The sequence below is a fragment of the Eleutherodactylus coqui genome, chromosome 7 (genome assembly GCF_035609145.1).
Source record: "Eleutherodactylus coqui strain aEleCoq1 chromosome 7, aEleCoq1.hap1, whole genome shotgun sequence".
Lineage (NCBI taxonomy): Eukaryota > Metazoa > Chordata > Amphibia > Anura > Eleutherodactylidae > Eleutherodactylus > Eleutherodactylus coqui.
This window is the reverse complement of record NC_089843.1, coordinates 63,276,549-63,290,119: the sequence shown is the minus strand read 5'-3', so window position 1 is coordinate 63,290,119 and position 13,571 is coordinate 63,276,549. Positions and strand designations below refer to the sequence as shown.

At 43.3% G+C, this 13,571-nt stretch overlaps 1 protein-coding gene across 4 annotated transcripts in view; it reads left to right on the top strand.

The window, feature by feature from the left end:
• The window catches only part of ATP8A1 (ATPase phospholipid transporting 8A1), a 197,879-nt gene that overhangs the window by 89,530 nt on the left and 94,778 nt on the right, over positions 1-13,571 (top strand). For 3 of the 4 annotated variants that reach the window (XM_066573135.1, XM_066573134.1, XM_066573137.1), the window contains 5 exons: positions 838-965; positions 2,917-2,994; positions 3,092-3,180; positions 5,950-5,994; positions 10,389-10,461. In XM_066573135.1, the coding sequence (XP_066429232.1) occupies positions 838-965; positions 2,917-2,994; positions 3,092-3,180; positions 5,950-5,994; positions 10,389-10,461 (413 nt within the window). The remainder of the gene's footprint in view (positions 1-837; positions 966-2,916; positions 2,995-3,091; positions 3,181-5,949; positions 5,995-10,388; positions 10,462-13,571) is intronic. The other variant, XM_066573136.1, reaches the window with a different exon arrangement.

The window sequence follows — 13,571 nt, the reverse complement described above, 5'->3', positions numbered from 1 at the left end:
ATCCAAGGAGGCGGCAGCATCAACGGTGTAGAGATTGTAAAAAAAGGGTTTTATTGCTCCATAAAATGGCGACGTTTCGACTTAATCTAAGTCTTTTTCAAGCCAGTATACTGTATATTACTGGCCGCTCTATATTACTGGCAGCTCTGTCAGAGGCCTCTTCAGAATGTCCCATACGGCACTACTGGCTTTAGCCAGCAGATGGTGCCATTGTATAATGGCAGAAAGAGAAAACTCCCTAGGAAACCCTGTATCCAAAATTGGATTGCAAAGGCTTAATGCCCCGCTCCACGGTCCTTTTTTTTGCACACAGTTTTACCCTGCAGTCTGTTGAAACTGTGTAGCTGCCTGTCTACAGTAAAACGGTTGAGAGGGTGACCAATAGCTCATACACAGTGAAATCAATTTCTCCCTGGCTGGCACCCCTACCGATCACTAGAACAGGATCTGGAGTGCCCCTGAATAAATGCAGCCGTGGTCATGTTGCCGCTATCCATTTAAATGGCAGCGTCAGAGATAGCGGGGCTCAAGCACTTTGATTACAGTATCTCCGGTGGTCCCACTGAATGAAAAGAGTGGAGGCAAAACAAAACCTGATGTAAATCGGACCTAATGCATCTTATTTGGCAGTGGGAACCGCTTCAGAACAATGATAAAGTAGGCGAAGAACCCTTAAGGGAGACTTGTAGAGAACGCCAAGTGTGTTGAGCATGGAAGAGTTAACGTTAGCGGCGGGATCACGTCTGTGTACTGTTTGGCAGATTGTTTTGTTTGAAAAGCAAGGCACTTGTCTGGAAGCAATGGTAACATCTTCCTTTATCTGTGATCACTGAACAGATGGTGGAGCTAACAACTTTGGACTGAATTTTTTAACATTTATCATTCTCTTCAACAATCTCATACCCATCAGTTTGCTGGTGACTTTGGAAGTGGTGAAATTTATACAAGCATACTTCATTAACTGGGTAAGTCCTCTGACAGCCGCGGTTGATTTAGTCACGTTGTATATGGATTTTCATGCAGGTTTCACTTAACTTTTCCATGCATATAAAAAAAAAAAAAAAATTACGTTTATGGAAAACTGTTTTTTTTTTTAATTTAATCTGCCACCGTAGTGTAGTAGAGCATTACACTCAAAAAGCCATTTAACATTCATCAAAATTCCCACCATGATTGCCCACCCAGTTCGCAAATGCGCCACCATAAGACAGAGGCCGCAGCATCATCCCTCTTAGTCAGCGTGTCACTGCAGAAACCTGGCCTCTCCTCCCACTTGCTGCCAGTATAGTGACGCCATGGCTGTTCCGCCCTCTGTTAGTATCTTCGCTGCACGTGCGCAGAGAGGCTATTCTGATTGAGCCATTCGCACTTGAAAATTGTCACACTAGGGGCAGGTTCACACGGATATATGCACAAAAATGCTCGCATAGGCGCAACGTATTTGCACATTTTACTGTACTTTTTTTTGCTGTCTGGGACCTTTCACATGGGCGCGCAGGAACACACCCATTCCGTGATTTAAAAGGCTATTTAGCCTAATTAGTTCAAGATGTTTTTTTTTTTACCTGCGACCCAGCGACGATTGTTCCTGTGACTTCACACGGGAATGATCACCGATCAGGGATCGCCTGTCCTCCATTCACAGTACACAGGCAGCCATTTGTAGATGAACTAGCTGTTTTCACTGGCCGATCGTCGTCCAGTCTTTATGCCTGCACAAACTGAATGATAAATGCTAAGGAATGAATCATTTGTCGTTCATTCGGTGCATGAAATTAGACGGAATGACAATCCTTCAGATTCTCACTGGATTGCAGAAGATGCATCTGTCCGTGTAAAAGGGCCCTTATAGACAGGCTTGGATAAGTTGGTTAATTAGTGAGCTAACCTTTACCATATATTAATGTAACATAGCGATGTGCGGTTGTAAAGGTAATCAGAACTAGATACAGCCGAGAGGTTAGAAGGCGCCTTGTGGAAAATGATTTAGTGCCTTGGATTAGCACTATTCCTGCAATCATCTGTCATCGGAGACAGCTTAGAGCTCGTTCACATCACCGCCGCTCCGTCATGGGAGAAGGAAAACAGAAGCAGCATATGATGGAAGTGAATGGTGACAATTGGACCCCGTTGACTAGAAATGTGTTCCATTCAGTATCCGTCTGCTGTTTTACGGCATCTGACAGCATTGCATACAGCAGTGTTGTCCTATTTCATCCTGTATTTTAGCAGAATTCAGTGTTGGAGGTTCGGAGGTTGCCCATACAGCAGCAGAATTTGCCACACTATGATCCAGTTGTTACAGATCGCTAAATACTCTTTGGTCCATTTTCACTTTTATGTTTTTGTTCCAAAGGAATATACCGTGTTTCCCCGAAAATTAGACAGTGTCTTATATTAATTTTTGTTCAAAAAGGTTTAACTTTTTCACATGTATAGCTGCCTGGACACTATTTAAATTGCCTTTTTAAATTAACTGTTAGCAGGGCTTAATTTTGGAGTGGGGCTTATATTTCAAGCATCCTCAAAAAGCCTGAAAAATCATTTTGCATCCTCAAAAATTCTGGACAATCATGCTTTTGTCTTATTTTCAGGGTATGTCTTATTTTCAAGGAAGCAGGGTACTTGTAGCCGTATTTTTAGGTCTGTGGTAGAGATGAGCGAGCACGCTCGGTAAAGGCTGTTACACGAGCAAGCATCGCTCTTCTCGAGTAACTACATACTGGTCCGAGCAGATTCGGGGGGGGGGGGGGGGGGGGTTTGATAAACATTATTCTGTGCTGCTCTGTGTCAAGCAGTCAATGTGCCCTCGCTGCTGTTGCTGCTGCTTCTTTTATTTAACCAATGAAAACTCCTATGTTCTCTGAATACTTTCCATTTTTTAATGTCCTCTATGTATCCTGTTCCTCCCTTTAGGATATGGATATGCACTATGAACCAACAGATACCTCTGCTATGGCCAGAACATCAAACCTCAATGAGGAATTAGGACAGGTGCGTTTGAACAGAATCAGACAGTTTAGTGACTGTTTGTTTAATTCTTGTATTTTTCCACTTTCTAGTTCAAACATGAAATTTCTTTTTTGTGTAGGTAAAATATATATTTTCGGACAAGACGGGGACTCTGACCTGCAATGTCATGCAATTCAAAAAGTGTAGCATCGCAGGGAATGCCTATGGGTAAGTTAGGATTATTATAGTATTAATGTTCGTTGCTATGGTATTTTTGGCAGATTTTCTACAAAATCAACATTACATTTCTTCCTTTTAAATTTGTTTTTGCAAGAAATATTGGGCATGCTTAGAAATACTGCAGCACCCTAAATTCTGCATCGATTTTTTTTTTTTTTTTTTTTTTTTCCTACCACTTCTGAACGGAGTTTTGTGGTTGCATTGTACTGTACTTTGCTGCACAAATTTGCAGCATTGCAACCCCCCCTTAAACATGGCCTTAAATACTTGTTTCAGTTTAAAGGCTATGGACACTTAAAGGGAACCTGTCACATTCCTGCATCACCATAAACTCCGTAATGGTGCTATTAGGGATGGTGACATGGAGCCAGGTGATATATCTTTTTTTTTTTTTTTATTATTCTTTACCACTCCTAGTTCTTGCGGTATTTCCCGATGGTGCAATGCATGGAAACCTGACTCATGTATTGAAGAGCGCGCACAAGGCAATCAGATTTCCATGCGGATTTTAAGTACATTAAGATTTGCAAATGAGCACCAGCATGGCAGCCTACATAGGAAAAACTGAATATTAAAACCACCTTATATAGTACTGAGAATGTATGAGAATTTTCGGATTGGCAACAAGTGACTTCATGTCCGACTCCAGTTGCGGTCAACATAATTGGCACCCTTGATTGTTTATTATAAAAATGGCAATGTGTTCAGAAGTAAGTGGTTATGCACTAATTTTCTAATTTTTGTTTTTTGCTAGCATGTCCAAATACATTTTATTAAAAAAAGTTGATCTGTCTTCTTTCATACTGTTTCTAAAAAGCTTCTTAGGCTGGGGTCACGTGGGACTGAAATCCCATGGAAATCTCACGGATTGACTGCACGGAAATACCCTTCTTACCGGCTCTCTGCCTCTCCTCCTGCAATTGCAATGGGCAGGGGTGGAGCTAAGCTCTATTGTGTCCCGCCCACTCCCGTTGCTGGCTATGGGGGGTGGGAGGGAGCTTAGCTCCTCCCTATCCCACCCACTCCCATTGCAAACCGCTTAGAGGGGAGGAGAGATGCAGAGTCGGTGAATGGGAGGGACAGCGTAGATCGGCTGGACGTGAAAACCCGTCCGATTATACACACATCTGAAGAAGCCCTTACTGGTAGTTTTTGCCACTGAAATCCTCTTTAGCCCTTGATTGTTTGCAGGTTGCTTTTCTCATTAGCAGATTTTGGATCTCCCAAAAGATCTTCAATAGGCCTGAGCTCAGGACTCATTGCTGGTCCTTTTCCCCCCACCACCGTAACCATTCTTGTGTACTCTTCCATATGTGCTTTGGGTCATTATCCTGCTGTAGGACCCGTTTTGTTGCACTTGGGGGCACTTGCAGCTCTAAAATGCTCTGATTTCATTGTTGCTCTTCATAGACTAATTAAAATCATAGGAGCACTGGCAGGTGGGTCTAATTTCTGCTAAATCGCAGTTTAATTCAATTTTTGTCCTTTGTGTTATTGTGTCCTGGCATTTTTTTTATTTTGTATCCCTTTTTCCAGCCAAGTTTTTTTTTTTGGTGTTTTGCGCTTTTCTGTATAAAGCAAGTTTTTATATACACTGGTAAAAATTGAAAGTTATACACCCAGTTATAGGGTTACAGAAAATGTATGAAACTTGATTTACATCTTTCCATATGAAGCGTATTGTATAATTAAAAATTGCATGAAGTACGTGTATTACTATGCAAATTATGGGGCCCCTTTGTTAAGCAAAATGCTATATTGATTAGTTTATAAGTTGTATAGTGTGTTATGTAAGGAGGTCCTTTTTTTGTCCACAGATGGTCAGTGAGCAGGTATGCCATACGGTTGAGTTCAAACTCTCTATACCCAACATAGGTCCAACTCCTGTAGTCATGGGTTGGGGTACACAGTGACTCCCCACCAGTATGTGGACAGAGTGGTATATTCTCAAACCATTCATGACCACCAACCATAATGGTATAATGCAACAGGATAATAGCCATCCACCTACTACAGCCAACACAAAAAACACCTTGCAAGTAGTCCCAATTATGGATTGATCTGTGTGGTCCCCAAATTTATCCCCAATAGAGCTCAGTGCCCCCCACACCACCACCAACTGTACACCAACAACTTGCTGCAGTGGTCATACAGGCATGGAGGGGCATGACTCAAGAAGAAATCCAAACACTTTAGTGTCTGCATGGATCCAAGAGTGTAGAGGAGCTCATGGTGGACATACGATTTACCGAAACCGGTACTGAATAGTAATAAACTTAGTCTGACTCATTGCAATGCAATAGTCTAGTCTGGGTATGACTTTGTACATACCTACCATATTACATGAAATTCCACCAATTCCTTCTGGGTGTAACACCTTGACTTACCACCAGTGTGTATACAAGCAGTTTCGCCGAACCCTTTTTTCTAGTTTCAGGGCATATTGCACATGGTGCAGTTCATATTCAGGAGGGCCAATAATGTCGACCACAACTGTAATGGTCACTTCTATGTGTTTAGTTTTTAGGACCATTGACATGTGACCATTAATCCTCTCTGTACTGTCTGAGATGAATTTTAGGCTTAATCTGTAGCCCCACTGAGTGACAAGCATGAAATTGAATAGTAGAATGGTGTATGTGCGTGTGACTGATTGGCGCAGCCGCAAAAAATATGGACTAATGTTTTCTCATTGTAATGCTGCTCAGTCAGTTTAATTCGCCAGGACTTTGCTTTTCCTCTTTCCTTCTTGTGCAGTCACTGTCCAGAACCAGAGGACAATAGGTATTGTGAAGATGACTGGTAAGCGGAGCAGGTTCTCCCTCTCCCCCCCCCCCCCCCCCCCCCTTGCATGCTGCGCGGTTTTTGTCCTTTTCTCGTTGAATTAAAATTTTATGCGTTATTGAAATAGGAAATCAAGTCCTCTGCCGCCAGATGCGATGCTAAAGCGCTATGATAATTGTAGTTAACAGTGAACGGTTTCATTATGTGCATGGAAATACATTAGTCTAGCTAGATCGTTAGACTTCTGGAATCGCTTTTGAAAATTAATCTACGAATATTTACTGAAGATGTTTCTTAAAAACAAGCGCTCCTGAGCTCGCTGTGCAGATTAAAGACACAATGGAAGTTTGTAACATCTGCCCCTCGTTGGGCTCTTCAGAGAATAAGTGATCCTGAACTAACTACTGGAACTCTGGTGTACGAATCCAATCTGTTTAGTTACCACCTCTGATCTCCCGGAACAGTTGTAGAATACATTCCATGGTACTGGTGATGGCAACATCTTCAGTACCGTGTGCAAGGTATACTAGTAGTCTTTAAGGGCCACTCCAGCGAAGGCATATTTTCAATCCCTACCCCTCACCTGACTGCAATATACACAGGTGACTTCCAGAATTTGACAGTTTCCTCCATGTAGTGCAGCCTCCTGCCTGATACTTAATGTTCACATTTATTCCTGCTCTCTTGCTATTTTGTGCTATCAATCCCATGATTCATCAGCACAGCTTCACATGAGCAGCTAGAGACAGTACCATCTCTGCCTATAGTGAGGACAGCCATGTTTAGCCATGAAGTAACGTGTTACAAATTCCCAATCCAATAGCGCTGCAGTTTTTTATTATTCCATCTTCCTTATTTCCGTATATTTTACAGAGGAATTTTTATAGCCTTAAAAGTCTCCGCAATCACATCCTAGTTGTCTCCACACACCTCCTAGGTGCTCTCCTTAAGGAAAGATGATACACTTTCCGACTTATATTACGTAGTGATGTCTACAGTGTCAGATCAGTGCAGAGTGTGGTGGTGAAGGGCTGCATCAGACTCGCCGACTACTTGAGTGCGCCACAACCTGGAATTCGGATGCGGCAGAACTTGATGAGAGTCCCTGAGAGTAAGGGGGGGGGGGGGGGGAAGAGTACAGTTGTGGAGGAGTGACTTGGTCACAGAAAAACTGACCCAACATTGAATTTTGGGCCAGTGAGAAGCTCCCGTCCCTTTAGCCTATGTTCACTTAATACAGGAACTTTTGGTTGGGCGTCTATTGTGATTCTCCCAAACATGGCAAACAGATAGAAGACTGTTTGTTTCCTGGCTTATATGCTTCTGTTGCCTAAATACTCTTGGAGCCAGATGGTCTTATTGTCCCACAAAGGAGTGACACTGATCATGTACAGAGTCCATTGCTCAATAAAGTTTGTATGATGTCTGACCTGATAAATGCTCCATTTTACAGACTTCTCTAACATGCTACAGCCTTGTGATTGGGCCTACCATGCCCATTATGGACTAGTCTGGTACTCCATTGTTAGTACTTTTGGCCCAAGCTGCCTGGGCTAAGCAAGCAAGACCTCACTATAGTCTTCAGATGGCCAACTGGTTTGAACTTCCAGATGCCAGTCTTCGCAGTTCCCCCAGCTAACAACCTGCCAGTGGTCCCATCTTTCACCCCAGATCCAATTTCATGTTTGCCTAAATAAGCTACACACTATAAGTATTCAGTTAGGAGGTCGAACTCTCTACATTAGGGTGCATTCACACGAACGTATATCGGCTCGGTTTTCATGCCGAGCCGATATACGTTGTCCTCGTGTGCAGAGGGGGGAGGATGGAAGAGCCAGGCCCAGGAACTGTGCTCCCGCCCCCTCTCGGCCTCCTCTCCGCCCCTCTGCACTATTTGCAATGGAGAGAGGCGGGACGGGGCGGGGCTAATTCCCGGACCTTAGCCCCGCCCCCGTCCTGCCTCCTCTCATTGCAAATAGTGCAGAGGGGCGGAGAGGAGGCCGAGAGGGGGTGGGAGCACAGTTCCTGGCCCTGGCTCTTCCATCCTCCCCCCCCCCTGCACCCGAGGACAACGTATATCGGCTCGGCATGAAAACCGAGCCGATATACGTTCATCTGAATGCAGCCTCAGAGCTGTATGGCAAGAGCCTCTAATCTTTAGCAAGTAACTGTGATAGGGGTTTGTTGTCCCGCTCTGAAGAGCTTGTGTGGTACTGTATGGTCCACTGCATAGGGCTGAAAAGCCAAGTAACTTTCAGTTGGTCAGAATGACCATAAATGACCCACTTAAAGTACTCCAGGAAGTTTCAGATTGAAAGGAACAACTAAACAAGGTACTAATAGCTGATGGATATACATACACATACTCTAATGAGTGAAAAAAACTTTCCCCGGGGTGGCTCTTCAAAATTTAATGTGTGCACTGAGAATAAACTGGAGACTGGACAATTTAATGCTGTAGATTTTCCCTCTTCATTGGTTAATACAAGTATGAGAACCTCAGTTAGATTTGAGAGAAGTTGAGAATAGCTTAAAGGAGATGTCCCGAGGCAGCAAGTGGGGTTATACACTTCTGTATGGCCATAATAATGCACTTTGTAATATACATTGTGCATTAATTATGAGCCATACAGAAGTTATAAAAAGTTTTTTACTTACCTGCTCCGTTGCTAGCGTCCTGGTCTCCATGGTGCCGACTAATTTTTGGCCTCCGATGGCCAAATTAGCCGCGCTTGCGCAGTCCGGGTCTTCTGCTGTTCTCTATGGGGCTCCGTGTAGCTCCGTGTAGCTCCGCCCCGTCACGTGCCGATTCCAGCCAATCAGGAGGCTGGAATCGGCAGTGGACCGCACAGAAGAGCTGCGGTCCACGAAGATAGAGGATCCCGGCGGCCATCTTCAGCGGTAAGTATTGAAGTCACCGGACCGCCGGGATTCAGGTAAGCGCTGTGCGGGTGGTTTTTTTAACCCCTGCATCGGGGTTGTCTCGCGCCGAACGGGGGGGGGGTTTAAAAAAAAAAAAACCCGTTTCGGCGCGGGACATCTCCTTTAACTTTTAGATTCCTAACATGATTGTGGCTTCAATTCATCATGAAGCCATGATCCAGGGAACAGTCGGATTGCCATTAGGGAGTCGGGAAGGAATTTTTTCTCCAAAAGGGCTAATTGGCTTCTGGCCTTGGTTTTTTTGGCCTTCCTCTGGATCAACCACACAGGAGGATAAACAGGCTGTACTAGATGGACATTGTCTTCATTCAGCCTTACGAACTATGTTACTATGACAGCTACAGCATATATGTTTTTTAATCAATCCCAATGAATCCTGACAGACTGCATTGACTTATAATGGGATCCTTTTAAATGGGTTGTCCAGTTGTAAACCATTGATAGGTCATTAATAGATCAGTGGGGGTCCATTGCCCAGCACACCACTGAGCAGCTGTTCGCCAGGCCTGTAACTTCGTCCACTGAGCTGATTTCTGCAGGAAGCAGACAGCTCCACTCCCACTGCAGTGGCCTAACTTGGTATTGCTGGTCAAGTCCCCATTGAGTTCCATAGGCCAGAGAACAGCTGCTCAGCGAAGGTTCTGGGCAATGAACCCCCACGATCTACTATTTATAGCCTACCCTGTGGATAGGCAAATGGGTTTACAACTGGACAACTGCTTTAATTTAATAATCACTAATGCAAAGGTTCAACTTATGAGCTGATATTAATTTAAAGGGGTTGTCTCGCCACCAACAACCTGTTTCAACAGCAATCTGTTTCAGCTCCAGACACCCCCAGTTGAAATGTAATAGTAAATGGCAGAAATGGAGATAAATACGCAAAATGTGTGAGCTGCCATAGAGCCCCTGCTTGTTGTTGTATCTCTACTCAAGTTCATAGAGGGGGTCCAAAGCTGGGGAAAGCCCCATCCATGATGATCTTATGCCCTGGAAGGGCATAGTGGCATGTACCATCTTCATGAGACCACCTCTGTATTAGGTTTTCCTTAGTATAATATGTTTTCAGAAGTGTCCTGGGAAAAGTCTGACAATGCAGCAGAGCTTTTGGACCTGAACTGCACCATAGCTGTCCTACTGCATGCACTTTTACGATTATCGTTATCCGCCATCTTTAGCGAATGCATGAATGGATACATGTATTATATATGTATAAAAGCAATTATTTAGGACTACTTGTTTAGAGGGCTATATGTACTGTCTGATTTCCTTCAGCCAAGCATGATCTATAAAAACTAGTGCAAGTGAAGAAGTTGTGGATAGCAGCCAATCAGATTCAACTATTGAAATCCCCTGAAAAATGAAAGCGGCAACCTCTTTGGCAGCTATGGGCAACTGCTTCACTTTCTCATTGTACCAAGGTACATGTATGTTTTATAAATGTGATGTGTTTCTTCATTTTTCTTCAGGCATGAACCACCAAGTAGCGATGTCGAAGGCTTTGACGACTCAACCTTATTAGAAAATCTTGAAAGCAATCATGTAAGTGCACCCAGCGTATGCCAAGAGTCGTCCTTTTGTCATAAGCTCGGCTGGTATCTGCATTTTTTTTTACTACACAGCAAACTGTACAGTGTGTTTTTTTTGTTTTTGTTTGTCTTTTTTTTTGAGGAGGAGGAGGAGGGGGGGTTTAAACTTTTTGTAGTCAATGACCAATGTATGTCACGGTAGTGGAATACATCAGGGGCGTATGTTTGGGAAATACTCCCTGCATATGCACCAGGAGCTTACAGCATTGCAGAAGATCAGGCTCTGAAGCTATCCCAGACTGGGTATGGTCAGTGCAGTCCGTGGGACATCTATATCTGGAGCAAGAGGGCTCTACCAGCCAAGTTCCAGATCCCCTCACAGATGTATGGTGGGGAGCCAGGAGTGCTGCTGTACAGTAAAAAACTATAAACATTGAAGGGGTCATCTTACTCAACAAGCATTGCTGCCCCTTCATTCTCAGACTTGCTAAGTGCTCCAGTAGTTGGGTTCTTGGCATGGCCAGCCTTAGCTGCGTGCTACCCAAACAGTTAAACAAGGCACTGGCCACCAACTTGTAGGGGGTCACCAAGTGGATGTAGGCCAGGAACGATCACCTCCTTAGGTCAACCTGGCTAGATTACGTTCTTTCTCTGTGTGGCAGCATTTTGGGAAGCTACATCTCTTTTTCTCTGATGTTCTGAGATGCCCCTTCAATACAATCACTTAATTCTGCTACTATATGCATATTATGAACTTGATTCTGATATTGTATATACCTACTGAGGTCCGTTCTTGGTCCTGATGCTGTATTTAAGTATTGAGCTTGTATCTGGAGCTGCATTACATGAGGTTGGTTCTTAGGGCTTAGTCACACGGGCGCATTGGCGCCGATGCGCCTGTGTGACGGAGCCCTTACTGCAGGAAGAAGACGGCCGCACTTCAGGACGGACGACTCCCCGCAGCGCCGAAGAAAGAACACATGACCGACAATGAAGCCGATCACATGTTCGTTCTTCCAGCGCTGCAGAGATGTCCGTCCTGAAGTGCGGCCGTCTTCTTCGCGCAGTAAGACGGGCGCCGATGCGCCCTTGTTACTGAGCCCTTATATTGTATTTGTTATAAGCTTGGTTCTGGTGCTGTATTTGTTATGACTTTAGTCTGCTACTGTATTTATGTAAACTGATTGGTTCTGTGGCTTTGACTGAGCTGTTCTGGTTTGGGTATGCTGCTTTCTTGCAGTTTTCTGCACAAGCGGAATACAGACTGACTACGTATCTATATATTTATGTATTGGTTTAATATGTTTTTTTTTTCTCTTATAACCGTTGGGGAAGGGGGGCACATAGGGTGCCATCTAACCTATTGCTGGCACAGATTCCCACTGATCAGAAGGTGGTGGGTTAGCCTAAGGATATGGTGGTAAAATTCCTTTAAAGGACTTTATAGGTCAGGGACAGGGGAAATTAGTTTTTCTCGCATATGATAACAATCCTATGTCCTTCCAATCTATGGGATGCATTACGGTTCTTCTGTTTCAGGTGTCCAGCATAACAGTACTTATGGCCATATACACAAAACCTTAGATATTTAAATACAAAGTTTGTCTAAAAATGACAATTTTCCACTGGATAGAGGAGGTTTTTTTTGCTTATTTTTTCCTATTTTATTTCACTTTAGCATAGTGCTTCCTGTTCCCCATTGTTCTACATTCATTATGCATATATAGCATTTTTGACTAATGGTCTCCTACCACAGCAAGATAACCTGTTGTCCTTCAAGCATCATTATGTGTATCATCTGGGGTTCTGACTGTTTTTTATGCGCATCTGAACTATGACCATATATTTGAGCTTTGTGTAGATGGTGCTAATTAAATGGGGCATGAGGGACCTGGTGTGCGCGGCTGTCAGGGAACAATATAATTAATGGTTATAAAATAGACCCATGTGCCAGCTCCAGTACACCGGGGAGCATTCAGAACTGGCTAAGGAATACATTGTTGTTAGAAGAATCTTTCCTTCAATATGTTTACTGGTAATGATGCTGCTAAAGCCAGAACTGGCGCGGTGGTTGGCGGACACCATGTGCATGTTGTAGGAGCGGTTGCAACAAAATAGCTTTATATGATGGTAAGCGTTTCAGTGACATGTGAAAACTCATCTATAGTGTGAGAAACATATTTGTGTTGCCATATAATCACAATTATGGTGTAATCACATACTGGGGTCAATTCTTTACTTATGGTTTTTGGCTTTGAGAAATCAGAGCAGAAAACTTTTTTTTTAATGGGGAGTTGAGTTGCATTTACACACACAGATTCGCCGGAAACTGACCGGTTTGTGTGATCATTTTGCATTCACTACCAATGGGCTAATCAGCCCATTAGAAGTTAAATGGCTTCATTTGCATGTATTAAGAGAGCAGCGGGTGGTCTGTTCTCTAAATACATCACTATTGTTCTCCGGTGGGACAGCTGCTGCAAGAATGTTATCAGCGCTGCCCACGGAGAACTTAACGTGCGGTCCCTCTTATCAGTCCCAATAGATTTTAAGCTGAGCTGATGAACAATGGGCACACATTTGCACACGACTATCGCTCAAAAGATGGTTTTTGAGTGAATTTTTTGAGCGATAATCGTTGTGTAAGTAAAAATAAAATGTAACAGTTTAATTCTTAAAAAAATATAAGATTTTAAAAAAAAAACTTTTGCCATATTTATAATAAAATATAAATAATAAAACAAAAATACATATTTACAGTAGAAATGGAGAGCGAGAAAATTCCTGCGCTCATGGTAACCTTAGGAGGGAACACCTTGTCAAAAGGCCATACGTGGGTACGGTCAGGTGCAATAACTTATGAAATGAGGTGAAGAGACTTGTCGGTGAGGACTTAAAAAAGTGGCGTTTTATTAAAGAGGACAAAGTAGTGCAGCGTGTTTCGGAGCTCACGGCTCCTTTCTCAAGCACAATACAACTAAAGGTGAACATATAGTAACAGGTATGAAGAATGGTGAACATAGAAATCAGGAATACACACGTCAATACAAGGGTAAAGGGGGGAAGGATTGTTAACTTTTTATTTTTTAACCTCCTTCCCCCCTTTTCCTTCCTTCCTTTTAC